The 27,501-nt window shown below is 38.8% G+C and overlaps 1 protein-coding gene across 1 annotated transcript in view; it reads right to left on the reverse strand.

Annotated features, from left to right (window-relative positions):
• Positions 1–14,255, reverse strand: part of FRMD4B (FERM domain containing 4B) — a 201,335-nt gene extending 187,080 nt beyond the window's left edge. Inside the window, exon 1 of the mRNA XM_070738195.1 lies at positions 14,094–14,255. Coding sequence (XP_070594296.1) covers positions 14,094–14,255 — 162 coding nt within the window. The remainder of the gene's footprint in view (positions 1–14,093) is intronic.
• Positions 14,256–27,501: the final 13,246 nt, after the last annotated feature.

Genomic DNA, 27,501 nt, shown 5'->3' on the forward strand with positions numbered 1-27,501 from the left:
AATCTTACTATTTTTATCACGGGGATACTCTTTCTATTGAAAGATGTAACAAGATAGACATTAGTAATGCAAGTAAGTAGTATATTAAAGGGAAAAGTGTATATATCGTATATTTGCTTATGGGATACAATAAATAATTCATCCCACAACTCAGAGTATTAACTTCTCTATAGTGAATGAGAATGGGCCTGTCACCATCTGTACAGGGGATGAGTGGAATTACTAATGGCTAATTATGATGTAGAAATCTCTCCCGCTAAACAATGTTTGCCTGAGCAGGATATTGAGAAGGCATAAAAATAATTTTGTTCCAGATAAAACTTTAAGAAGGGCGTTAAATTTAATGGACATAGCTATTTGGAAAACATATCCAATGGAATTAAATCTTCATATATTCAGGCTAATTGTGAATTTTTTTTAAAAAAAAAGATGTTTAGACTCTAGAAAGAGTACAGATAAGAGCAATAAGGATGATTAGGGGACTGGAGGCTGAAACATATGAAAAATGATTGCTGGAACTGGGCATGCCTAGTTTAATGAAAAGAAGGACTAGGGCAGAGATAGTGAACCTTTTTTTCCTCGCGTGCCGAAAGAACCTGTGCGTGTGCTATCACGCATGAGCAAGTGCCCACACCCTTGAAAATGTCCAAAGATATTTCACCAGAAGAGCCCTTCACTCCTCCACTCGAAACAGAATATCCTACGAAAATAGACTAACAATCTAGAACTACGGCGCCTAAAACATGATTTGAGTATTGCCCACAAGATCATATGCTGCAACGTCCTACCGGTCAATGACTACTTCAGCTTCAACCGCAACAACACAAGAGCACGCAACAGATTCAAACTTAATACGAACCGCTCCAAACTTGACTGTAAAAAATATGATTTCAACAATCGAGTTATCGAAGCGTGGAACTCATTACCGGACTCAATTGTGTCAACCCCTAACCCCCAACATTTCTCCCTTAGACTCTCCACAATTGACCTCTCCAGGTTCCTAAGAGGCCAGTAAGGGGCGTACATAAGTGCACTGGTGTGCCTTTCGTCCCCTGTCCAATTGTCTTTCCTTTCTCTCACTTATCATATATTTTCTCTTTCTTTCATATATCCTCTCCTCTAAGTTCACTTTTACCCTTATATATATTACTGCATGTCTATTTTTCTTCCTATGTATTTGTGTATTGGACAAATGAATAAATAAAAATAAAATAAATAAATCCATAATTCAGTGCCTGGGAGGGTGAAAACAGCTTCCCTCACTCCCCAGAGGCCCGTTGGAAGCCAGAAATGGTCTGTTTCTGAACTTCTGTTGGGCTCAATGGGCTCTTGTTTTTCCTCCCCAGGCTCCAAATGCTTCCCTGGAACTGGGGGAGGGTAAATATGGCCTCCCCCATCCCCCCAGATACTCTTTGGAAGCCAAAACCAACCTCCCAGGGCCTCTGTCAGCCAAAAATCAGCTGGCTGGCACATACATGAACGTTGGATCTGAGCTAGGGCAACGGCTCACATACCAGCAGATATGGCTCTGCGTGCCAGCTGTGGCTCCCGTGCCACAGGTTCGCCATCACTGGACTAGGGGATAGCATGTTACAATATCTCAGGGGTTGCCACAAACAAGAGGGGGTCAAGTTCAATCTATTCTCCAAAGCACTTGAAGGATGAACAAGAAGCAACAGGTGGAAGTTAATCAAGGAGATAAACAACCTAGAACTAAAGAGACATTTCCTGACAGTTAAAACAATTGATCGGTGGAATGGCCTGCCTCCAGAAGTTGTGGGTGCTTCAACACAATAAGTTTTTAAGACGAGCTTGGACAACCACTTGTCTAAAATGGTATAAACCCATTCTGCTACTTGGCTTATAGGGCATTTTATTTTTGTCCATACGATTTGGGGGAGATGGGTTGAATCCCTTCTGAATTCTTTCAGATTTTCTCTTGATAACAATACTACTTAAACCAGCCATGTCCATTGTGCAACAGCATATTTTTAAAGTGATCATCATGAAAGTAAGCCAATGGAAACCAGTAGTGTCCACTTTTGTACTCTACCTTCTGATGCTCCTAAAATGTTTACCTCTCTTCAAGAACCATTTTTGGGTATATGGACATGTCAATGCTGCTGTTGTGGTTAGCTCTGGCCCTGCTCCTGCCCCAAGGACTGTGGATGTGGGGGAGACATCCACATGCTGCAGGCCTTTTTTGCCCCCGGTGGAATCTTATGATGAAGGCTCCTCTGACCAAGAAGACATGAGTGACGGAGGAGGAGAGTGTGGCAGACAGATCAGAAGGAGATCAATTATCTAGCTCCTCCTTGGATTCAGAACAAGAGTTAATGATACAGCCACGCATATGGAGAGCAATGCATAGGCAACAACAACTGAGAGATTATTATCAAAGAAAATGAGGCCACCTGTGGTTGGGTGGGGCTGTGGTAATTAGTGAGGCTGCTATAAATAGCAGCCTGTGGGTTTGCCCATTGTGGAGGATTATCTGATCATTGTGTTTCATGACTGCTTTACTGACTTTGACTTTTTGTGTGCTGATTTTCCCCCGCTTTGAAACTAAACCAGAGCAAAGTGTGTGTCACTTTGTGAAAGAAGAAGGACTGTGAATTGCCTCACAGATGCAAGCTAAGTATCACAGAACTGATAAGGGACTTGTACAAATTACCAGTTTGTTTGGAGACGAGTGCTCTTTGCTATACCAAAAGAGGGCTTAGGTTAAGTGAATTTTCATCATAAAGAACATTGTTTTGAATTTTCAAATGTGTGTGTGTCTGAAATTTGTAACTGTGAATTTTTGGGAGGATTCTACCAGAGAGCCCGACAGAACAGCTGCTAAGATTTAAAACCTAGCAGCTGTTGATTTGCTTCTCTCCTCTGTTCTAAGTACATTACTAGAGGGAAAATTCAAAAGTCAACATCACTGTGTTTTCCCTCAATGGAAGAAGACAGAAATCAGAAATCAGCCGACTTTCTGCTGAACAAGAGCAGAATAGACGCCTCAGCATATAAGAGCATATAAATTAATTAATTAAATATTCTGAATCAGCAGCTAGTTTAGGATTCACTGTCTGACATTCAGACAGACTGAAACACCTGTAAATGTTCTTTATTACAATTTCCGTACCTATACTGATCTTGAAATATAGTTTCAATTTCAGTTCAATAGGCCTATGAGAATATCTCTCATCTTTGTCACACTTTCGCTATTCAGCAAGAACACTTTTTTGTGCTTTCCTGGTATATTTCCTTAACTTCAAGGGTACTTTTTAGAATTACTGTAAACTGCACAGATAGCTTTCACTGTTGGGCAGCTTAAAATCTTTAACAAATAAATAAATCAGACAAGACTCCACTAGGGCTGAATCTCGATCCTTCTGGGAAGAGCCACAATTACCCAAAGTCAAAGAGCTGTCTAATTTCTGAGATCATTAGCTGTCAATCAAAAATAATGTAACTTGATTGCTTAGGATTATGATTGGACTTTCTAGTGATTTAACATTTGAACTGAGGTTTGGGAAAGCATATTTACCAGAAACCAGCATGGTTTTCTTAAAAAGAGTCTGTGCCAGACAAATCTCATTGCTTTTTATTTTTGGTGGGGAAATAAGGGAAATGTCAATGAATTCACCTGGACTTCAGTAAAGCATTGGTTAAAGATGACTATAGCTTCCTTCTTAATAAATGGAACCATGTGGTCCCATTACCACATCAGCTTTGCAGTTGGTAGAGCCTTCATGGCTCTTTGGATCTATGACTACAGGAAGAGAACTATGCAATGAGCAATCACAGAGTTATGTACCAGGTCTATTACACGTCAATAATTTTATTTCATGACTTAAGTGAAGGGATCTCATCAAATTTGTAGATGATCATAAAGCTGGGGTGGAGGAAATGCTATCATCTAAGAATCCAGGCACAAGATTTGATAGGATCTTTGAGAAACTTTGTTGGAAAGTTAAGATTTTGATAGTTTGTTGCAAAATGCAAATGGCCCTTTCCAACAAAATGCAGTTCAATGGTGATAAATGTAGGGTTAGGTAAGAAATGTCTGGTGCACTGACAGATCTCCAGTACAAATGCAGTGGTACTTGTAAAGTTCTGGTAAACCACAGATTAAGAAGGAATTAGCAATGCTCCTTCTTATTTTGCTGTATAGTTAATAATCACACCTCAACTGGAATACAGTCTCCAGTTCTATTTGTTGCAATACAGGGAAAATACTGGAAATAATGCAGAAAAGAGCACTACAAAGCTAGCACTAGAGAGACCTGGAGGCTAAATGATATGAAAATCAGCTAAACAAACTAGGTATTTTTGGTCAGAAGAAGAGAAAGCTACTTAGAGAAGTAACTGCTGTGTTCCAATATGAAGGGATGTCACAGGGCAAAACAGTGTAGATTTATTATCCATAATGGCTGTGGATAGGTGATGGGTGAATTCTTTAGTGAGAAATTCAAATTTGAAATATAAAGTAATTTCTTACCAGAAATAGTCTGCTTGTTGGAGCTATGGGTTTTCAAAACAAAACTTGGACAACCATTTTTCTAGGATGGTCTGAGGATTCCTGCCCTAGAGAAGATTGGATTAAATTTCTAAAAACCTTTTCAAACTTATGATTCAACGAAACTTTGGTGCAGTGTTTGGCTTTTATCCTTCAGAAACCTATCTCTAAATGATAAAAATTGACAAGGTCCTTAAAATATTTTCTTCAGAATTGGAATGGATGGGTGCAGTTAATTCCACTTCCTATATCATACAATCTATTTGAGACAGGAAAAATCAATACATGTAAAAGAAACGATGTGAAAACTGAATTTTGTTAAGAAAACAGTCAAGGAAAAATTTTACATGTGAAATTTAATACCTCTTGTGAACATTAGTCCAGAAAATATGAAGCAATAAACACATGGAAAACGAATGAATAAAGGAATGCCTATTTTGAAAACTGGCACAGTGGTGCCTTTAAGAATATGCAATGAAATTTAGTCAGGAAATAAAATGTATGCAGTTAAGGAGGGAGGAGCAAATACAAAACTTTATTTCATTAAATCCTTTATGGTTTTTAAAAAAAATTTTCCAGGAGCAAAACATGTTATCTCACGAGCTGAGGTAGAAATATACTTGGCTGAAATGATTGGAAGCTGAATGAGAAAAACTAATTTAACCATAAAATGGCAAGGCAAGTTATTGTTGTTTTTGTTTTCAATATTTCAGATTGTGTTTTTATGATTTATAGTTGCTCATCTACTAAAAAGAAAAAGAACTTTGGCACAGACAAAATTGCTTTCAATAAATTTCATTTTTGGAAGATAACGAGATGTCTTTGGCATTTTTACAGGTCCTTTAGCATTGCATTGCAGTTTTACAGTTTTCATTTAGGTACTCTGGAATGGCAAAGTAAAATTAATTAAAAAATGCCAGGTGAAACTTCTTTTGTAACAGAAATGGCAAGTGTGGATTTGATACCATCTTTTAGAGCTCTATAAAATTCAGGGGCCAGATAACCCATAAGCTGTATTTGATGGACGGGGGCTTATATAGTCCCACAGTGAATTTAATCCAAAAAGAATCCCAATGTGATAAAGATTTTTTCCCCCCCATGTTGTTTCAATTATTTTTAACTAGATGAAGGGGAAAAAAATCTTCTTAAAAAAAAGATTTTGGCAAAATTGTCATCAGAGATATTTATGATGTGCCCATGTGCTGTTTAGAATGTTCTGCTCTTTATTGTAAAATCATGCATTCATGGGCTGAATCAACTTTCTTCCCTTGATCAGGACACTGTAATGAGGGGAAAATAATGAAGAGATGTAGAAAAGATAGAAAGATAAAAAGAAAGAAAGAAAGAAAAGAGGGAAGGAGGGAGGGAGGGAGGAAGGGAGGGAGGAAGGAAACAATAATAGCAGCACGGTAGCTTGTGACAAAGAATATTGTTAGAAAGATTTATATAATATTTTGTGAAAGAAATAGAAAACCAGAATACGTTTTATAAGGAAAAATGATCTGAAAATTGAAAATCAAATTTCAGCACGCTATTACTGAAAACATCAATTGCTTCTCTGCCTGTTTCAAAATTGCTAGTGGTACAGTATTTATTTTTAAATCCTACTCTCAATTATATGTCTTTAAAACATTTTTTATTTGCCACATAAATGTAAGTGCTAATGGTATTTCTACTTGTTCAATCTTTTTTATAGCTTTATTTTTCTCTTTGATTGGGGATGTTGTTTTACACTGTATTTATACTAGAATAAATCATTTCAAACATATTTTATACAATGTCTTAGTATCCATTCTGGACAAATCCCATTAGGAGAAACTATAGCTTTTTTTCAGAATTATGCAAAATAATTGTAATTTGTAAATCATAATTAATTAATTAAAGATTAATCTGTTATTAATTAACTGACTTTTAAAAAGTCAATATTAAGTTATAGCATAACCCAGTGATGGTGAACTTTTTTTGGGTCGGGTGCCAAAAGTGTGTGCATGCACACAATAGCGTGCACGTGCACACCCACATCCACAATGTAATGCCTCCACTCATGCACACAACCCCTGTGTGTGCACACAACCCCGCGCACTCCTCCCTGCGCATGCGCACAAACACCCACATTTAATCCTCCGTACTTCCGGTAGGCTCATTGGCCTGTTTTTTACTCTACCCAGGGTTCAAGAAAGCTTCCTGAAGCCTCAGAATGTTGAAAAATGTTCCAACTAGCCAACTGAAAGTTGGGCCATTTTCTGCCGTGTCCAGGCTTCAGGAGGCTTTCCTGAACACTGGGGATGGTGAAAAAATGGCCAAAAAGAAGGCCGAAAACCAGCTGGCCAGTGCTTGTACGTTCACTGGAACTGACTTAGGGCAATACCTTAGATGTCCCCATATATGGCTCAGCATGCCACCTGTGGCACGCATGCCATAGGTTCACCATCACTGGCATAGCCTAACTACAGTTATAAACTGAAATCAAGCCTTTCAAGATAAACTTATAAGATATCAAACCAGAGTTTTGGGTTTGAAGGAAGTTGTGAGGTAAAGTGTTTTTTTAACACTCATTTGTCTTTCTAGTGTGGATATTTGAAGCTTTAATAATTTTCCTGTTAAATCTGGGGGGGGGGGGAAATCATTGTAAAGATTTTATCCCTTTTTGAGCAATTTCATTTTGGCAAATGTATTCAGGGTGGAGTGGTAAAGGAAATATAACATTGCAGGTGCCCAGGCTAGCTAGATTTGAATTACAGGAAACAGAAATACTGTAGGCTATTTCCGTCTTTGTTCCTCTGTTCCAAGTTAGTAATTCAGCAAAATGTGTACATTTCTGAGTTTATATTCTGAATTTGAGGATTTTTTTCCCAGTAGTTTCTCCACCTGACCTGGAGGAATCAGTCTTCCAGATTTTAGTATAAGTTGTTGTTGTTGTTGTTGTTGTTGTTCCAGATTTTAGTATAAGTTGTTGTTGTTGTTGTTGTTGTTGTTGTTGTTATTATTATTATTATTATATATTATGTATTATATATTATATATTATATATTATATATTATATATTATATTATTATATTAGATTTGTATGCCGCCCCTCTCCGTAGACTCAGGGCAGCTCACAGCAATAATGAAACAATGTACAACAAATCTAATATTTAAAAGTAACTAAAAAGTTTGTTCCAATTTATCATTCTATGGACTTCAGTCTCTAAAATGGAACAAGGGTGGTCTTTGTTCAAACTATTCAGGCGCAGTTTATTTGCTGGTTCTTCATGCCTCTAGTTCAATTTCATCCCTCTAGTCTTTAGTTTGGGGCACTGCTCCAAGATAATACAACAGATTTATGCTTCAATGTTCAGACTGCATTTGTTTGTTTATTGTACATGCTACCCATCTCAGTATCCAAAGTGACTTTCATGCATGTACTGAACATTTTCATTTACAAAAAGGCTTTAACAGTTACCAACAACATTAATTTGCAGGAAAACCATAGTCAAAGAATATAAAATAACAGTAAAGCTACATATGACTTTTAACAGACACTATAGACATTACCTCCCAACAAAAGGTTGGTTTAAATGTTCATAATGAAAACAAGCAGATTTAGGGAAGCTCTATATTTTTTTTTGAGCTTGTCAATCAGAAAGATTGGCAATTCGGCAGTTTGAATCCTTAGCACCGTGTAACGGAATGAGCTCTCGTTACTTCTCCCAGCTTTGGCAACCTAGCAGTTTGAAAGCATGTAAAAATGCAAGTAGAAAAATAAGGACCACCTTGGTAGTAAGGTGGTCCATGAACCTTCGGCTTTCCATGAACCTTCGGCATTTAGACATGCCAGCCAAATGACCATGGAGTGCTGGCTCTTCAGCTTAGAAACGGAGATGTGCACCGCCCCCTAGAGTCAGGAACGACTAGCACATATGTGCGAGGGGAAACTTTACCTTTACTTTATCAAAATAAAAGTTTTCTAGTATCAGTATGGCAGACCATCAGTTGATAATGCACTGGAGAGGATGCTTTATATACCTAAGCATGCTCACTTTCATATATGCCAATACTTATTTAAGCTAATTCCAATTATACCTGTCCAGGTTCCCTTCTTATTCTCCTATTTCAATCCTACCATTTACACCACTCTAACTCTCTATCTGTGTAGTGATTGATCAGGACAAGTGTTTAAGATGACATGAACTGTTTAAAGACATAGCAGATTCAGTTAAGTGATAGATTTGGGCCATCCCTTCATGAATGAAACATAAGCACAAACACAATCTTATGCATTAACTTAACTGTTTTTTTAACATCAATAAATATCTAAACACAAGAAGTACTGAATATTGAGCATTTTTTTGATGCCAGGTTAAATGTATTATAGAAACCAGAGGAGCCAATATTAACGTGGAACAAAATTGTCACTGAAAAGTGTGAGCATAGAAGTAATCTCTTCTAGGAAAATGTGTCATGAGGTGTATATAAATAACATTCTTAGAGATTCCTAAGCTTCAGCCTTGGATTTGGGAGTTGAGCCAAATCCTAATACTATTAGCATGAACTCTTATTGAGTTGTAAAAGACTCTGCTGGGACTACAAGGACTTCTCTGGGCCAATTTTTCCATTATCGTATTTCTGCCTCTGTGAGAGGTCCTTGGTGCTTTCTGAGCTTGGTTGTTTTCTTGCAGACATTTTATTAACCAAACTAGGTAACATCATCAGTGTTAACCTAGTGCTGTTGTTATCTACTTTTGGTAATGAAATATCTGCAAGAAAACAACTAAGCTCAGAAAGCATCAATGACCTTTCATTTCAATTCTGAGCTACAAATATTTTTCTTTTTGGGCTTCTTTCTTTTGAATTTTGTAAAATGTTGAGTCTTATCAGCGGTGGGCTACGAGCCGGAACACTAAGTTCTTGCAGGGCCAGCGTGATTTTGCTTCTGCACCTGTGGAGGTAGCACAATCGTGCATGGAGCCACAGGTGTTCCTGTGTTTCGGTGAGGGTTTTTTTGCTTCTGTGCATGCCGAAACACCGGCGCACCTGCGGTTCCGTGAGCAATTTTGCTTCTTCCATAGGTGCAGAAGCAAAATCGCGCTAGCCCCACAAGAACTTACAAGCCGCGGCAGCGAGCGCAATTTAGCATTCCGTCTCGTAGCCCACCGCTGAGTCTTATTCTTGATGTTATCCTGCTCTGTATAAATTTGTTAACTATTCTTTGCCAGTCCTGATTTTTGTTTCAAATTGGAATCTGTCATTTGAAACAGAATAGTCATTGAGGGTGGTATAAAAATGAAATTGCAAACAAAAATAAATCCAACCAGGAAAGTGTTACAATAACGCACCTGCTTTGAGAAATCCATGGCATTCAATTTGAAATGATCTCTTCAGTTCTCTATTAGGAAGGGGCTACCTTTGAAAAGTGTTCGGAAACTTCAGATCGTGCAAAATGCAGCTGCGAGAGCAGTCATGGGCTTACCCAGGTATGCCCATGTTTCACCATCACTCCGCAGTCTGCATTGGCTGCCGATCAGTTTCCGGTCACAATTCAAAGTGTTGGTTATGACCTTTAAAGCCCTTCATGGCATCGGGCCAGAATATCTCCGAGACCGCCTTCTGCCGCACGAATCCCAGCGACCGATTAGGTCCCACAGAGTGGGCCTCCTCTGGGTCCCGTCAACTAAACAATGTCAGTTGGCGGGCCCCAGGGGGAGAGCCTTCTCTGTGGCGGCACCGACTCTCTGGAACCAACTCCCCCCGGAGATCAGAACTGCCCCTACTCTTCCTGCCTTCCGTAAACTTCTCAAAACCCACCTTTGCCGTCAGGCATGGGGAAACTGAACATCTCCCCCTGGGCCCGCTGAATTTATGCATGATATGCTTGTGAGTGTGTATGTTAGTATAGGGGTTTTTAAAACTTTCATATTTTAATTAATTGGATTATGTATTGGATTGGGTTTTTTTCACTTGTTGTGAGCCGCCCCGAGTCTTCGGAGAGGGGCGGCATACAAATCCAAATAATAAATAAAATAAAATAATAAACTCTAATATCTAACAGTTGAATTCAAGAACATGGAGGCAATCTGCTTATTTACTCTTCAGATAAACTGTAAAACTTCAGATGCTTTTACTGTACACATGTGTAAAACAGCAATTTTAAAATTAGTACAAATATGGCTTCTGGTTCTTTTTTTTTTTTAACTCAAGAGAATACTGGAAAGACTATTGTAAAGAGACTTGAATCTTTCATCTGAACACCAGGAGAGTAACTCTGAAAACAGAACAGAACTGAATCAAATTTGGTGTGGAGCAAAACCTGGCACAAGAAAAGGCAAGTTCAAAACTGACCCAGATCTGGACAAAGACTATAGAAGGATAGTATTATTAGGAGAGGGGGGGGATGCCTCAGTGAACTGTATAAAAGAAGATAAAAATGCACTGTGGAATATTTTTTGAATGTGTTCTGTTCTTTCCTGTTCTAGTGACAATGTTGGAAAGCAAATATTAGTAGTACTTTAATTTATTATGCACTTACTATAAGAGCAAGAAAGCTTATTAAGGGACTCAAGGATAAGAGATATAAGGAATGGTTGCTGGGACTGGGTATGTCTAGTTCAGTGTTTCCCAACCTTGGCTACTTGAAACTATCTGGACTTCAACTCCCAGAATTCCCCAGCCAGCAAATGCTGGCTGGGGAATTCTGGGAGTTGAAGTCCAGATACCTTCAAGTGGCCAAGGTTGGGAAACACTGGTCTAGTTTGATGAAAAGAAGGATTAGGGGTGACATAGCAGTGTTCCGATATCTCAGGGTTGCCACAAAGAAGAAGGAGTCAAGTTATTCTCTAAAGCACTGAGAGCAGGATAAGAAACAATGGGTGGAAACTAATCAAGGAATGAGGCCACTTTGAACTAAGGAGAGATTTCCTGACAGTTAGAACAATTAATCAGTGGAATAGCTTGTCTCCAGGAGTTGTGAATGCTCCAACACGGGAAATTTTAAAGAAGATATTGGACAACCATTTGTCCGAAATGCAACACAGGATTTCCTGCCTAAGCAGGGGGTTGGACTAGAAGACCTCCAAGGTCCCTTCTAACCTGTTCTGTTCTTCTGTTTTGTTCTGTTCTACCCTACTCTATTCTTAAAGACAGTACAGACATTTAACAAAATAATAACTGAAACAATAATGCATTAAAAGTGGTCCTTGACTTACAACCACAATTGAATCAGGAACTTTGGTCATTAAGTAACAGTGGTTGCTAAGTCCACATGACTGGGTTCAATTTCATGACTGCTTTTATGACAGTCAATAAGCGAGTTGCTGTGGTCATTAAATGAATCACAAGTCTGAATGTCTGCATGAGACACTTAAACTGGTCATAACTGGTCACAACAGACGGGTCATTGATAACTTTTTCTTTAGTCCTGTTAGAAGTCGGCAATTACCTGCACAGAGAGAGTCATCTCTGAGTAAACAATTTTGGAATTTTACATTTCACTTAGGACCCTAAATGTACCATCTACCTCTGCACATCTTTTGGGTACAATATCATTTGGACCACATTCCAAAATCATGTTCTATGTGCTTTTTCAACTTTGTTTAAGCATCTAATTCACTTACTAGTTAACATGTGTCTGACAGTGGGAAATTAAAGGCAGAAATTTCCTTCAACTAAGCATATGTGCTAGTGGCTACATAGCGACATCCATGTCCAATCCACAATATGATTAACATCTGACTTCACCTATGGTGTTTACACTATATAGTCTATATATACAGTATGTAAGACTGAAAAGCTATTTTTGTCACATCCTGAAAAAATGATTCTAATTTTTTAAAAAACAAAGATTATTATTTCTGCATCTTTATCTGATTGACTAACATTGACTAAATTGTCTATTTCCATAAGGATACCTGTTTTCACCAAATACTAGAATTTCTATAATGTCAAGAAGTTCCTTTCTAAACCATCAATGATTCTGTTTAAAAGCCAAGGACATGCACACATATGAAAATACCAACTGTTACATTGTGGTCGCCACAATGATAATTAGGGGACTGGAGGCTAAATCATATGAAGAATGGTTGCAGGAACTGGGCATGTCTAGTCTAATGAAAAGAAGGACCAGGGAAGACATAATAGCGTGTTCCAGTATCTCAGGAGTTTCCACAAAGAAGAGGGAGTGAAGCTATTCCTCAAAGCACCTGAGGGTAGAACAACAAGCAATGCGTGGAAACTAACCAAGGAGAGAAGCAACTTAGAACTAAGGAAACATTTCATGACAAAACAATGAATCAGTGGAACAGCTTGCCCCCAGAAGTTCTGAATGCTCCAACACTGGAAGTTTTAAAGAAGATGTTGGATAACCATTTGTCTGAAGTGGTGTAGGGTTTCCTGCCTAAGCAGGATGTTAGAATACAAGACCTCCAAGGTCCCTTTCAACTCTTGATGTTTATTATTATTATTATTATTATTATTATTATTATTATTATTATTATTATTATTATTATTATTATTATTTTATTATTATTATTATTATTATTAATATTTTATTATTATTATTATTATTATTATTATTATTATTATTATTATTATTATTATTATGTCAATACAACACAGCCAACGAGATCACTATGCTGGATTTCGTATTTCATCACCAGTCGGGTGCTTCCCAAACACCTAGGACTGCATGATGTAGCAGTGAATTATGTTTGCCGATCCCAATAAAGCGGCCTTTTGCAATTGACAGATGGAGATTTTGTCAATTCCAATGGTTTTCAAATGTCCACTGAAATCCTTTGGCACTGCTCCCAGCGTGCCAAGTACCACTGGGACCACTTTCACTGGCTTATGCCAGAGTCGTTGCAGCTCGATTTTTAGATCTTCGTATTTCACTAATTTCTCTAGCTGCTTCTCCTCAGTTCTGCTGTCTTCTGGGATTGCCATGTTGATGATCCATGCTTTCTTTTTCTCCACAATCAGGATGTCTGGTGTGTTACGCTTCAGAATTCAGTCAGTCTGAAGTTGGAAATCCCACAGTAGTTTTGCTTGCTCATTTTCGACCACTTTTTCGGGCTTATGATCCCACCAGTTCTTTGCCACTGGTAGATGGTAGTTCCGGCACAAGATCCAGTGGATCATCTGTGCCAAAGCATCGTGTCTATGCTTGTAGTCAGTCTGTGCGATCTTTTTGCAGCAGCTGAGTATGTGATCGATTGTTTTATCTGTTTCTTTACAGAGTCTGCACTTTGGATCGTCTGTTGAGTTTTCAATTCTGGCTTTGACAGGATTTGTTCTAATGGCCTGTTCTTGTGCCGCCAGTATTAGTCCTTCTGTCTATTATTATTATTATTATTATTATTATTATTATTATTATTATTATTATTATTATTATTATTATCATCATCATCATCTATCATCATCATCATCAACATGGAAAGTATAAATCCAAAGGCAGAATATGTGTCTTTCAAGTGGAAAAGTGAGACAAGTCTTTCATTCAAGAGTGCTCCACAGGTGAATTGGTCAACCTGTTGCAGACCAACCAACCAACCAACCAACCCACACACTCACCCACCAGCCAATCCCTGAATCGCTAAAATGGGTTTACCTGGTAAAGGTCCCTTACCCCACACCACGCGCTCAGGGTTTGGTGGCAGCCCCTCACTCTTTGCGTGTACCACCTCCGGAGCGCCGAGATGGTCAGGTTCCACACGAAACGGCTCCCGCTGAAAAGGAAATCTTCCACTCCACACATGAAGACCGAAGCCATGGTTCTCCGATCGGCTGGCTTCGGAGCTTCAGTCCGAAGAGCCGCGCTGCTTCCTGCCTCGAGTCTCTCAGATATTTATTTTTTTCTTTTGCTTTCCAAACTTCTGCACCTTTTATACCGCGCAGCTCGGGAAAGGGTGGCTATGGGTGGGTATGAGGTCAAGCCATCCAGACACAAGCTCGCCTTTCTCCCCGTTTTCCTGGGCAAGACTGGCGTGGCTTCAAGTCCGGCCAACGGCCGCGGTGGCTCCTCCTGCCTAGGAGCGCACAGAGAGCAGCCTTGTGCCCTTCGGAACAGCTTAGGAGACAAATCTCCCTTAAGCTTCTGGGGCTGCTACCAGGACGGGCTCTAATTACACGTTTTAACCCATTTGTGGAGTGTGAGCGCACGCCTCTCCTTCGTCTGAACGCCGGACACTCTGGGCTGTGCGTGCGAGTGCGAGTGCGCGTGCAAGAGAGCGCCACAAACAATCCCTTTGCGAGTAATTCAAGGCTCTTCCCTTCTGGTGCCTGGCCGCCCTCCGCGGGGAAACTCATTCAGGGCAGGACGCGGCGTATGAGAGACACCCCCCCCCTCATAAGCTGCATCTCTTTCTTTTTTGCCCCGTTCAGTCTCTCTTTCTTATCTGTTGCGCGCAAACAACTTCGATTAAAAACAACAACAATAAAGAGACCTCCCCGCCCCCCCCGCCGCCACTCTTTGTCAGACGATTTTAATTTTTAAAACTCCTTCAGCCCATCCCAATGAAAACAAGTTAACCATTTCTGAAAGCCCTTCGGAGATTGTGTAGAACTCACTCGGAACGTTATTATTATTTTATTATTATTATTTATTAGATTTGTATGCCGCCCCTCTCCGAGGATTCGGAGAGGCTCACAACAAAATACAATGTCACAAATCCAATATATTAAAAAACACATTAAAAAACCATTATTAAAACCATAAAACTGAGACAGACCATATACTATTATATTAGTTATATTATATTCAAGACTAAAAAGGGAATTAATTTCGACCCCCCCCCCTCCTCCGCCGTCCGTGGAAACGAAGAATAATCCTATTAACGCAGCGCAGGCAACGCGAAGAAAAACAGAAGCTGAGCCTCCCTCCGCGCAGACTGAGGTAAATAAACACTTTGGGAAATGGCAGCCCCAAGAGGATCGCAGGATTCCCTCTGTAGTTGGTAATCGGCGCCAGAAAACGTCTTTCATTGTCGAGGCAATTCCTTACAAGGATCTGACGATGGGGAATAGTGTGTTTGATGCTGGCAGGATTGAAGGGAAATATGTTTTTAAAGTACTTTAATAAAATCTAGACCCCCCCCCAATTCTTCATTAAGAGTCAGCTAAAGAGAGAAAAGATTTTGCCTTTTATTATTCATGAAGTAGGGAAGCTCTTGTTGCCTTAAGAGGGAGGAGGAATAGGAGTCTGGACAGAGCAAGGCAACTTTTCAGGAGGAGTCAAAAAGAAAACAATTGGTTGAGGAGTACCAATTGTCATAAAGAGGGTTAGTATCGCAAACTTAATTAATGGATACCGCAAAATCCTATGTAGTTTTTTCATGTGAATTCTAGCTTTAGATGTTTATTTGCTTGCACAGCATGACTGCTTATTTGCTTAACAACAACATACCCGAAACAAAAAATAACACATTTTGATTCCAGACCAGAGAATCTTATTTAATGGTTAAAATACATCAATTAGAAATTAATCTATGACTCATCTAGAAAGAGTACAGAGAAGAGCAACAAAGATGATTAGAGGACTGGAGGCTAAAACATATGAAAAACCGTTGCAGGAATTGGGTATGTCTAGTTTAATGAAAAGAAGGACCAGGGGAGACATGATAGCAGTGTTTGGGTATCTCAGGGGTTGCCACAAAGAAGAGGGAGTCAACCTATTCTCCAAAGCCCCTGAGGGTAGGACACAACCTATTCTCCAAATCCCCTAAGGGTAGGACAAGAAGCAACGGGTGGAAACTATACAAGGACAGAAGTAACTTAGAACTAAAGAAAAATGTTCTGACAGTTAGAACAATTAAGCAGTGGAACAGCTTGCCTCCAGAAGTTGTGAATGCTCCAACATTTGAAGTTTTTAAAATGATGTTGGATAACCATTTGTCTGAAATAGTGTAGGGTTGCCTGCCTAAGCAGGGGGTTGGACTAGAAGACCTCTAAGCGCCCTTCCAACTCTGTTCTTCTTCTTCTTCTTCTTCTTCTTCTTCTTCTTCTTCTTCTTCTTCTTCTTCTTCTTCTTCTTATTCTTATTCTTATTCTTATTATTATTATTATTATTATTATTATTATTATTTCACCTACCAAGGTTATTCAACTGGATCCTCATATTTAGTAAAGGAGAAACTTGTAGAATATTGTATAAATACAGTACAACCACTTGGTTCAAATGTGGTACCTTCAACATATATCAAATTATCACTTCCACTGGGATAATGAGTGTGGGAGCTGGGTAATTAAGTATGTTTGGAGAACACCAGATATGAAAGAATGCAATAAGTCAGGTTCCATTTTTAAAGAATGAAGATAAAGGATGAATTTTTAAGGGGAACTCTTAATTCAAATTCATATTTTAAAAAAAAACAGTTTGTGAATGTAAGTAGTCCAAGACTTAGTCATGTGACTTGTGCCCAGGGCTATTTTCAACAGTGAGCAGAGGAAGGAAAAGTAGATGAGGCTAGATCTGAACAGTCAGGATATTAATATTTAATTAAGTAAAATGAATAATGAAAGCAAGCACTGACCAATCATATGCTTTCTTCAAGTTCAGAAGAAAGTTAGCCCATTCCCAGGCTTCTGTTTTCACTTCCCCCCTTCAAAATGAATACATACTGTTGAGTTCTTTTATATGTGGCTTTCTCTCTCTTTTTGTAAGTGGTTGCAGACATAGACAAGCCACTTTTTCATCAAGTAGAGTACTTCAAAGAAGAAAAAAAGAAGCATTAAAAAGATAACCCTATCAATTGATTTTTTCCCCTGAAGTTTCATTTCATGTAGAGTTAATACGTAAGTCTTAAATACCAAGAATTCTGAGGTCTTTTAATTTAATTCCTCACTTTAGAATTTCCATATATTTAAGAAACTATTCCAAGTAGTTTATTACAAGCACAGAAATTTTTCTGCTGCATTTTGGCAGCAAGTTAATGGGAGTTGGGGGTCTTCTAGGGTCCAAGCATTATACAACCTTGCCAAACTTCTTTCTCAATTTTATTTTTTAATTAATTAATTAATTAATTAATTAATTAATTAATTAATTAATTAATTAATTTATTTAGTCCAATACACAACAATACACAATGAAGGACATAGAGGTTATACTCGAGTAAAATATATTAGAGAAAGAATAGAAGTGAAAATTTAGGAATAGAATATATCAATTAGAGAATAGAAGGATAATATGAGAGTAGTATAAGAAGATTAGAATAGAAGAATAGTAGATACTAGTAGAGACAACAGGACAGGGGACGGGAGGCACACTAGTGCACTTATGCAGGTCCCTTACTGATCTCTTAGGAATCTGGAGAGGTCAACTGTGGATAGTCTGAGGGTAAAATGTTGTGCGTTAGGGGAAAATACTACAGAGTCCGGTAATAAGTTCCCCGCTTCGACAACTCGATTACTAAAGTCGTATTTTTTACAGTCCAATTTAAAATTTTAAAAAAATTAAAATTAAAAAAAGATTTAAACCAATAAGTAGTTCCATGTTCAGTTTTCGCTATTGCTTGTTAACCTGCATGTCGGTTTCTCAAGAGACAAATAAGATGGTCTGGCACTCCCATCTCTTTAAGAATGTGCTGCAATTTGTTGTGATCCACACAATCAAAGGCTTTAGTAGGGTCAATGAAGTAGAAGTACTGTAAATGTTTTTCTTGAACTCCTTAGCTTTCTTAGCATATGCTGGCAATTTGATCTCTGCCTCTTTGAAATCCTGCCTGTACTTTTGGTGGTTCTCAGTCCACATACTGCTGGAGCCTAACTTGTAGGGTTTTAAGCATAACTTTACAAGCTTGTTGTCATATTGGGATTGAATGCTATGGTGCAGTAGTTTGAACATTTTTTGGCCTTGTTCTTCTTTGGAATTGGAATGTAATCTGACCTTTTCCAATCCCGTAGGCCCTGTTGAGTTTTTCAATTTTTCTGGCAAATTCCTCATACTTACAGTAAATTCACTAATTTTGGCCATCCTAAAAGAAGGCAGCACCACTTCTGAATGGTCCACATGAGTCACCAAAACTCAAAAATAACTTGACATTCTGGTTAGCAATTAATCCACTTGTGGATATTTTGGGCACACTTTAGAAAAGATTTTTTGATTTGATGGAGGTCACTCTCCTTTTTTATAGAAAAATCTTAAAACGTATACTGACTCATATTATCAGATGGGAATCTTAAATGAAGCAGCAGAGAAAGAACTAGGATGCCAAAAAGATAGAAAAAGGCTTACTATAATTATGTCAATCTTTTGTGGGGTAGGTTGGAGATCAATGGGAGGTAGACATCACTTTGAAAAGACAAGAAAAAAATGACTGCTTCATATTTTTTGAACTTCAGCCAGAAGATGAGCACTCTATCTGACACTAATTCAACAGGCTGCACTTAGAAAATAACTAGCTTTATTTTATTAAATCATAATTACAAACAAAATGATATAAATAAAGAAGACAAGAGAGGAAACAAAACTGGAATTGGAGGGGGAGAGGAATAGGGCATCTTTTAACTAAAGTTTGCTAATTATTTTATCCAACCAATCTGAGTGACTCATTATGCTCTTGAATTCTTCAATCCACTCTCTCAAAACACTGGGGAAAGTGAGAGAAGTTGAGAGAAGTCTGTTTATACATTTTTTAAAATCACCATGCAGCATTTGGTTGATTTTTCTTGTCATTAGTTTGCTTCATAAATTGTATATATTCTCTATTGATTTCAACAATATTGGCAATTAAAGCCTGTACCTTTTTTGCCAATTAAACCAGCAAAGTTGAAAAGATTTCTGAAATGTGAAAAGTAAGACTATGTACATGCATCAAAAGTGACTTAGAAGATGTAGTACCTCGTGATATGAACCCCTTGCCATACGAACAATCTGAGATACGAACCCGGGATTCGGAAATTTTTTGCCTCTTCTTACGAACTTTTTCCGCCGTATGAAACTGCCGCCTGAATGCCGAACCCGAAAGTTCGGCAAAAGTTCAGGTTCGGGTGGCTGCCGAGAAGCCCCGCCGCCCGGCTGTCGCCTTTTGAAACAGCCGGGGGGCTTCTCGGCGTCCTCCTGAACCCGAACGCCAAACCTAAATTTTTGCCGAACTTCCGGGTTCGGCATTCGGGAGGCCGCCGAGAAGCCCAGCCGCCTGGCTGTTGCCTTTTGAAACAGCTGGGGGGCTTCTCGCCGTTCTCCCGAATGCCGAACCCAGAAGTTTGGCAAAAGTTCAGCTTCGGCGTTCGGGTGGATGCCTAGAAGCCCCCCCCCCCCGGTTGCATATTGACTCAATTTACAACTGCCAACAACCTAAAACAAAAAATTCGGGGCTCAATTGTAGTTGTATCAAGCACTAGTTGTATGCCAAAGTACAGTAGCTCTCAAGAACCTGCATAGTTTCCCTCAAAATTGCTACAAATCAGATCCTTAGGGTTTCCCCATCATATAGTCCTCAATTTCCATAAAAATCTTTGCTTTCCCATTATTGAGGGGGTTCCTTTTTAAAAAAAGTTTAGTTGAATAAATTAGTGGATATTTCTTCTCAGTGTTGTGATTTTTCATTGTCAGAACAGTTTCTCTAGTCTGATGACATGGGATTAAAATATAAATGAATATTTATTAATTATTAATGAAATCAACAGTAGCAATAACCCACACAAAAATGAAATATAAAGTGTTTATACTTTAACCCTGTAGTTTTACTTTCTAGTTCCCCTTAGTTCTTAAATGTAAAATCCCAGAGAAGTGCCCACAAAAGGAGAAATTTTATTCCCACGTATCATGTGTAAGGCTGCCTTTCTAAACAGGATCATCTGAAGCAATATGATCCTTTGGTTTCTGTGTCATAACAACTACAGATAGGTACGAGCAATCTGTCGAGAGGATGTTTGGGAACAGTGTTATAATACTTCAGGTTGCAAAGAAAACTTAATCCTCATTATCTGAAAGACCTGCTGTATATGCTTGCATTTGTGAAAACTTCCATTGATTGGTTGATTTTCCATATCTTTAAAATCTGGAACCCTGATGCAGTCTGATGATTTTTTAAGGATCTGAAAGTTCAGTGAAATAAACATTGTAATCTGGTCCACTGCCCTACATGGCAATGGACCAGATTACCTCCGGAACCGCCTGCTACCGCACGAATCCCAGCGACCGATAAGGTCCCACAGAGTTGGCCTTCTCCGGGTCCCATCAACTAAACAATGTTGTTTGGCGGGCCCCAGGGGAAGAGCCTTCTCTGTGGTGGCCCCAGCCCTCTGGAACCAACTCCCCCCGGAGATTAGAACTGCCCCCACCCTCCCTGTCTTTCGTAAACTACTCAAGACTCATTTATACCGCCAGGCATGGGGGAGTTGAGATAGCTCTTCCCCCTAGGCCATTACAAGTTATGCATGGTATGTTTGTGTGTATGTTTGGTTTTATAATAGGGGTTTTTAGTTGTTTTTATTATTGGATTGTACATGTTGTGTTTATTATTGTTGTTAGCCGCCCCGAGTCTGCGGAGAGGGGCGGCATACAAATCCAATAAATTATTATTATTAAATTATTATTATTTCAGAAATTAAGATTTACATAATATGTAAATAGATATATTGCTCTTGGGTCAAGTGGACTATACAAGAAACACCCCCGATTTGGTGGTGGGGAATGTTTGTGTGTCTGGGTGGTGGGCACATTTCACTATGCACTGTTTTATGTTGTGGGTGTATAAACTTGTTAAAAATTAATAAAAAATAATTATTAAAAAAAAGAAATTAAAATTATAGGCCAGTCCTTCACTTTTTCCAAGGCGGCCAGATCTAAGCACCCCATGGTCTGGATCTGGGCCATGGACCTTGAGTTTGACACACCTGCAGTAGTTAGTCCTACAACAATATTTGATTGTCACTATTCTAATGTAACTCTAGAATGTACCAACTCAAAACTACAGGATGGATATAGGTATTTCCTTTCAGGATTCAGTAATCAAGGAATCTGCCAGATTTTTTTCAAGCCATTTTCCATTGTTGTCCCTTACAGAATCTGTTGTGATTCAGTCTGAGGCTCCTCAGGGAACGGCTGGAACTCTGCCGGCTCCATGCTCAGAGGGGGAGGACGAGGAACAGGAGGAGGAGGAGGACCAGGCAGACGGGGAAGAGGAATGTCAGGACGAGGAGGAGGGAGAACAGCCTGAGACCCCTGGGGGAGAGCTCTCCCCAGCGAGTAGCCTGGAGTCATTAGATGAGAACGCACAAGCCATCATAGATATGAGGCAGAGAAGGGCAGCACAACGAAGGGGACAATTAGCCAGGTATTTCCATCCCTAATAGGCAACAGCTGGGTTTGGGTGTGGTTCTCCTCAGAAAGGTTGAAAAGGCAGGCCCGCCCTTCCTGTATTGTGGAGAGTTATCTTTTGGGAGTCCTGTGACCTTGCTTCGATCCTTGGCGTCTCTGATTCTGGCTTGTGGCCTCGAAGGCTGAAAACTTGGGGGAGGCGTGGGTTTTATTATCTATAGTGGGGTGTGTGCCAGCAAGAAGCCTGTTGTATTGTCTGGCCGTCGTGACTCTTCTGTGAAGCTTCACAGCATTCCAGTTTGTAAGAACAGTTTTTGTTATCTGTGTTTATTTTCAAAGATATAAAATGACTTTGCTTTTTACCAGCGTGTCTGGATACTCTTTTTAGTTGGTGTTGGCGTCTGGGGGAACCCAGACAGAACAGAATCTTGATGAAATTTATTTATTTATTTATAGCACTTTTTGACAGAGCCAGCATATTGCCTCCACAATCCGGGTCCTCATTTTACCCACCTCGGAAGGATGGAAGGCTGAGTCAACCTTGAGGCGGTGATAAGATTTGAACCACTGACCTGCAGATCTAGCAATCAGCTTTAGTGGCCTGTAGTACTGCACTCTACCCACTGCATCACCCCGGCTCTTTACCATTACAGTGATCCCTCAATTTTCGCGGGTTCAAACTTCGTGAAACGGCTATACCATGGTTTTTCAAAAAATATTAATGAAAAAATACTCCGCGGTTTTTTTCCTATACCACGGTTTTTCCCACCCGATGACTTCATACGTCATCACCAAGAGTCACTTCTCTCTCTCTTTCTCTCTCTTTCCTGTCATTCTCTGCTTCAATCATTTTCTCATTTCTCTTTTTTTCTCCCCTTTTTTCTATCATCTCTCTCTCTCTCTTTCCCTTCCACTCTCCCCCCTCTTGCTCTCTCTCTCTCTTTCTCACTCCCTCTCTCTCTCCCTCTCTCCTTTCTATCTCGCTCTGTCTGTTGCTCTCTCTCTGTGAGAACACCTGCCCCGCCTCTCCTGCAGCCCCCTTGCTGACAGTTGGGACAAAAGCGCTCTCAGCTATGGGACTGCAGGAGGGGCGGGGCAGGTATTCTCAAAGCGCTCAGAGCAGCTAGCAACCTAATGAGGAGGACGAGAAGCCGTAGCCGCCAGTGCTGCTGCAGGAGGACCCGTGCCCCAAGAAAGCCAGTGAGAGGGTGGGGGGGGGGGTAGCGGCGAGGGGGGCGGAGGCGGCCGACATTCAAAACAATCTTTCCCGGCCTCCGCACTTTCGTCGCTCCCCGCCCCCAACTTCAAGCCCGGCTCCTTGCGCAGCCTTGTAAAAGGGTGTGCGGGGGTAGTTTTTGGCTGTCCATAGCAAAAAATGGTGTTTTTACTTCCGCATCTCTACTTCGCGGAAATTCGACTTTCGCGGGCAGTCTGGGAATGCAACCCCGTGAAAATCGTGGGATCACTGTACCATTGTTTTGGAATTGTAGCCTCCAAAGATATACTAAAAAGTCCTTTAGCTACTCTCTGCCTTTATCTATTTAAGTTAATATTATTTGAGTGGCCATCTGTTAAGAGACCAATAATCTGAAATACCGATTTATCCAAATAATAAATAAATAAATAAATAAATCTGAAATACTGATTTACTAAACAACTAGGACAAAGCAAAATAAATAAAAAGTATCGATTCAATTGAATTAATCATACAACAAAATAAACCCCCAGTAGGAAACGTGGAGTTCAATTAACCAATCAAAGCTAGTCTAAAAGTGAACATCTACTGATTGCAATTAAACAACTTGCCAATATTTCTTGAAATTTTCATTGATAGGAAAAAGTTTGAAGTCTGCTTGTCTCACCTATTGAGATAGTTATCAAGCAGAGGAATTGATAAGTCAAAGCACCAAGCATGGTAGAACAGGCATATGAGATTGATTTAATCTTCCATTCTGAGCAGGAATAGAAGTTATTTTTAAAGTGGTAATAACACATCTTCCTTTAATATTTTAGAAGGATTTGAATCTGGCCAGAGATACAGTAAGTCTTTTATCCTAGAATATTTGTGGGTTAATTAGTAAGAATTACTAATCAGAAGTGTGTTCTGAACAAGTCACCTTTATATAAAAATGAAGAGAAAGGCACAGGTGTTTCTGAAGGTCACTATCAGTTTTGTTTCTAAATTGGTTCTTTCAAAGCTGAATGAAATTAAATTATGGACAAAAGACCACAACATTTAAAGTCAGTGAAATCTAACTTCTAAAGGACATGCAATTGTCTTTTTAGAGTTGGCACAAAAGCCTATCTTTGTGAAAACTTTAGTTAATGAAAACTTAATTAAGCTTAGATAAAATCTAGTCTATATGCAACAGAACATTAGTGACACAGAAAGGAGCATGAAGAATAGCTTGTACAAATCCTTTACTTCTCTCCTGACCCCCTTTTACAGAGGCACAATTGAGAGTGTTCTAACAAACTGCATCACTGTTTGGTTTGATGGCAACAGTACCATCAAACAGTCTCTACAGAGAATGGTAAGGACATCTGAGATTATAAAAAGCTCACTTCCCATCATTCATGTGCTTAGGACCCAAAGCATTGTTAGAGACCCCACACATTCACTTTATGGTCTGTTTTTGTTGCTCCCCTCTGGGAAGATATTTGAAAGTATTTCTAGCAGCACTATCAGATTCTGTAGCAGCTTTGTTCCCTATGCCATCTGTCTGCTAACCTTGCAAAATTTGTTTTCCTCGCCACTTACAGTACATGTATACATCCAGACTAGAGTGTGTTATTACTCTGTGTCATATATGTGGGTATATGTATACTTTTGTATTTATTTATTTATTTGTTTATTTATTTATCTTTTCTTTCTTTCTTTCTTTTTATTTCATTATGCCATGTAGTTTATAGGTTATGTAGTATATATATAGTGGATGACCCTTTGAGAGCTATATGCAATGAAATTTAATTTTAATGTACGCCAATTAGCGTACATGAAAGTGACAGTAAAGTTATTCTAAGTTCTAAATTCTAAGTCTAATCAGATTGCTAGAAAGTTTACATGATGTGAAAGCAAATATGGGAATCATTGCTCAACATTTTAACTTTAAATACATATATGGCCACAAGGATACTGTTATGAACTGTCAGTGCTGCTGAACTGAAAAATTAGGTTAGCAGATTTTTAAGCCCAGACAGCAAACAGCTTTTATTTCTTTCATTTATTTGATGCAGAAGATTGGACAATAACTCCCAAATACCATCTTTGAAATCTTGAGTTTGGTCTGTATAGATGCTTTTTTTCTCATCCAAATGTGGCTGCAATCAGAGCTTGCTGTGAACAATGGTACTTTTGTTTTTTAGAATGGTTGATGACAAGCTCCTCTTTATCGTAATAAATAGAAAAGGCTTGCAGGCTTCATCCTAATTGTACTGGGAGAATAGAAAGGATAACCGCCTTATCAGCACAAAGCAAGAAGGAGACCTGTTTATTCCCTGTACTGATGGTGAAACTCATTTCTAGATAAAGCCTGAATTATAGAGTTCATATTAGAAAGGTGAAAAGAAGAAGTGCTAAATACACAATTGTTTCATCTCTTTTGGAATGGCAATTGGGGCTCATAAAAACTCTGGCTTTGGTACTTTTTCTTTTATCCTGTTTTGCCCACAACCCCCCCTCCCCCCAAATCTGTGAGTTGAATTGGGTTGAGAGACGCCCAAAGTCATCCAGCTGGCTTTTATGCTTTTGTAACAATTTTTTTTACTGACTCTAATGTAAAAACAGAAAAGGAAAAAAAAACAAAAGGAAAAGAAATATATAAATATTTAAAAAATCCACCACATAATAAATACTTAAAAGTAAATAGATGAAAATGGAAATGAAAAAAATAACATAAAAATAGATATAAAATATAAGTTGTTAGAACAACAGTTATAATTATTTATATATAATTATCTAATACAAACTTTGTGTGTGTGTGTGTGTAAGTCTGTGTTATTTATACAAAGTACAGTACATTAAACAAGTACAATAGGCATAAAGCATTTTTAGACTTACAGGGGGTGGACAGAAAAATGAAAACACATGACTTTTTGGCATCATAATGTTTGAACATGTTCAAATCAATCAAAACTTGACATATTTTAATGGGTTTTTTAAAATTCTGTTATTTGATATGTTTTTTTAAACCACCTTTTTTTAACAGAAATTTAAGGAAATTAATAATAATAATAATAATAATAATAATAATAATAATAATAATAATTTAGTAGATTTGTATGCCGCCCCTCTCCGAAGACTCGGGGCGGCTCACAACACGATAAGAACAGTATTATACAGTATTATAATTGGTTATAACCTTCTAGAAATGGCAGACCTCTCAGACTTTCAAAGAGGACAAATTGTTGGTACTCAAATGGCAGGTGCTAGTGTAACAGAAAGTGCCTGAATTTTTGGCGTTTCAAGAGGTAATGTCTCAAAAGTAATGACTGCTTTGAAAGAGAAGGGAAAATATCCTCAGCCAAGCACAGGTCTGGTCGAAAGTCGAAGTTGTCTGAGAGAGACCGTCGGACTCCAAAGCAAATTGTTAGAACGGATCACAAGACTACAGCTCCTAAAATCACTGCAGAGCTCAATAGACATGTACAGAACCCAGTTTCTACAAAAACTGTTTGAAGGGAGTTTCACAAATCTGGATTCCACGGAAGAGCTGCAAGTTGTTTCCATTTCTTTGTCCACCCCCTGTATATACTGTTTCACAGTACTTTACAGCCCTCTTTAAGTGTTTTTCAGGGTCAGCATATTGCCCCAACAATCTGGGTCCTCATTTTACTGATCTTGGAAGGATGGAAAGCTGAGTCAACCTTGAGCTTGTTGAGATTGGAACTGCCAAATTGCAGGCAGCTGGGTGTCAGGAGAAGTAGCATGCAGTACTGCGTTCTGACCAATGCACCCCCAGGGCTCCATAAAGGACTATACAGTGTTCGCTCGATTTTCGCGGGTTCGAACTTCGCGAATAGCCTATACCACGGTTTTTCAAAAAATATTAATTAAAAAATACTTTGCGTTTTTTTCCTATACCACGGTTTTTCCCACTTGATGATGTCATATGTCATCACCAAACTAATAATTTTTGCAAATAAATAACAACAAAAAAAATAATTATTGTTAATAAATAATTATGTTTATAAATATCAGGATCACTAAGCGTCTTACTCAATGGTGAGTACTAGTAATAATGGTGAGTAAATGGTTGTTAAGGGAATGGGAAATGGTAATTTAGGGGTTTAAAGTGTTAAGGGAAGGCTTGTGATACTGCCCATAGCCAAAAATGGTGTATTTACTTCCGCATCTCTACTTCGTGGAAATTCGACTTTCGCGGGCGGTCTCAGAACGCATCCCCCGTGGAAATCGAGGGAGCACTGTATATAGTTGTGTGTCTCTCTGTGTGTATCTATATCTTTTTTATGCCTATCATACCTCTTAACCTACTGTATTTATATAAATGAGTCCCATATTTCCTCATATTTAACCACAGAAAGTCTATGTCTATAGGCAATCTGCACAGATAGTAAATCAGTTGCTCAGTCCATTGAATAAATGGGGCCATATATTTATTTTACAATGCTTACAATGCTGCAATATAATTTTTTATCTAATTTTGATGATAAGGGTAGGGAGAATCCATTCATATTGTCCATTCCAGATGTTATTCAAGATAATATTTTCCTCTGAAAAGTTTAGTTTGCCACCCCT

Source organism: Erythrolamprus reginae, chromosome 2 (assembly GCF_031021105.1).
Source record: "Erythrolamprus reginae isolate rEryReg1 chromosome 2, rEryReg1.hap1, whole genome shotgun sequence".
NCBI lineage: Eukaryota > Metazoa > Chordata > Lepidosauria > Squamata > Dipsadidae > Erythrolamprus > Erythrolamprus reginae.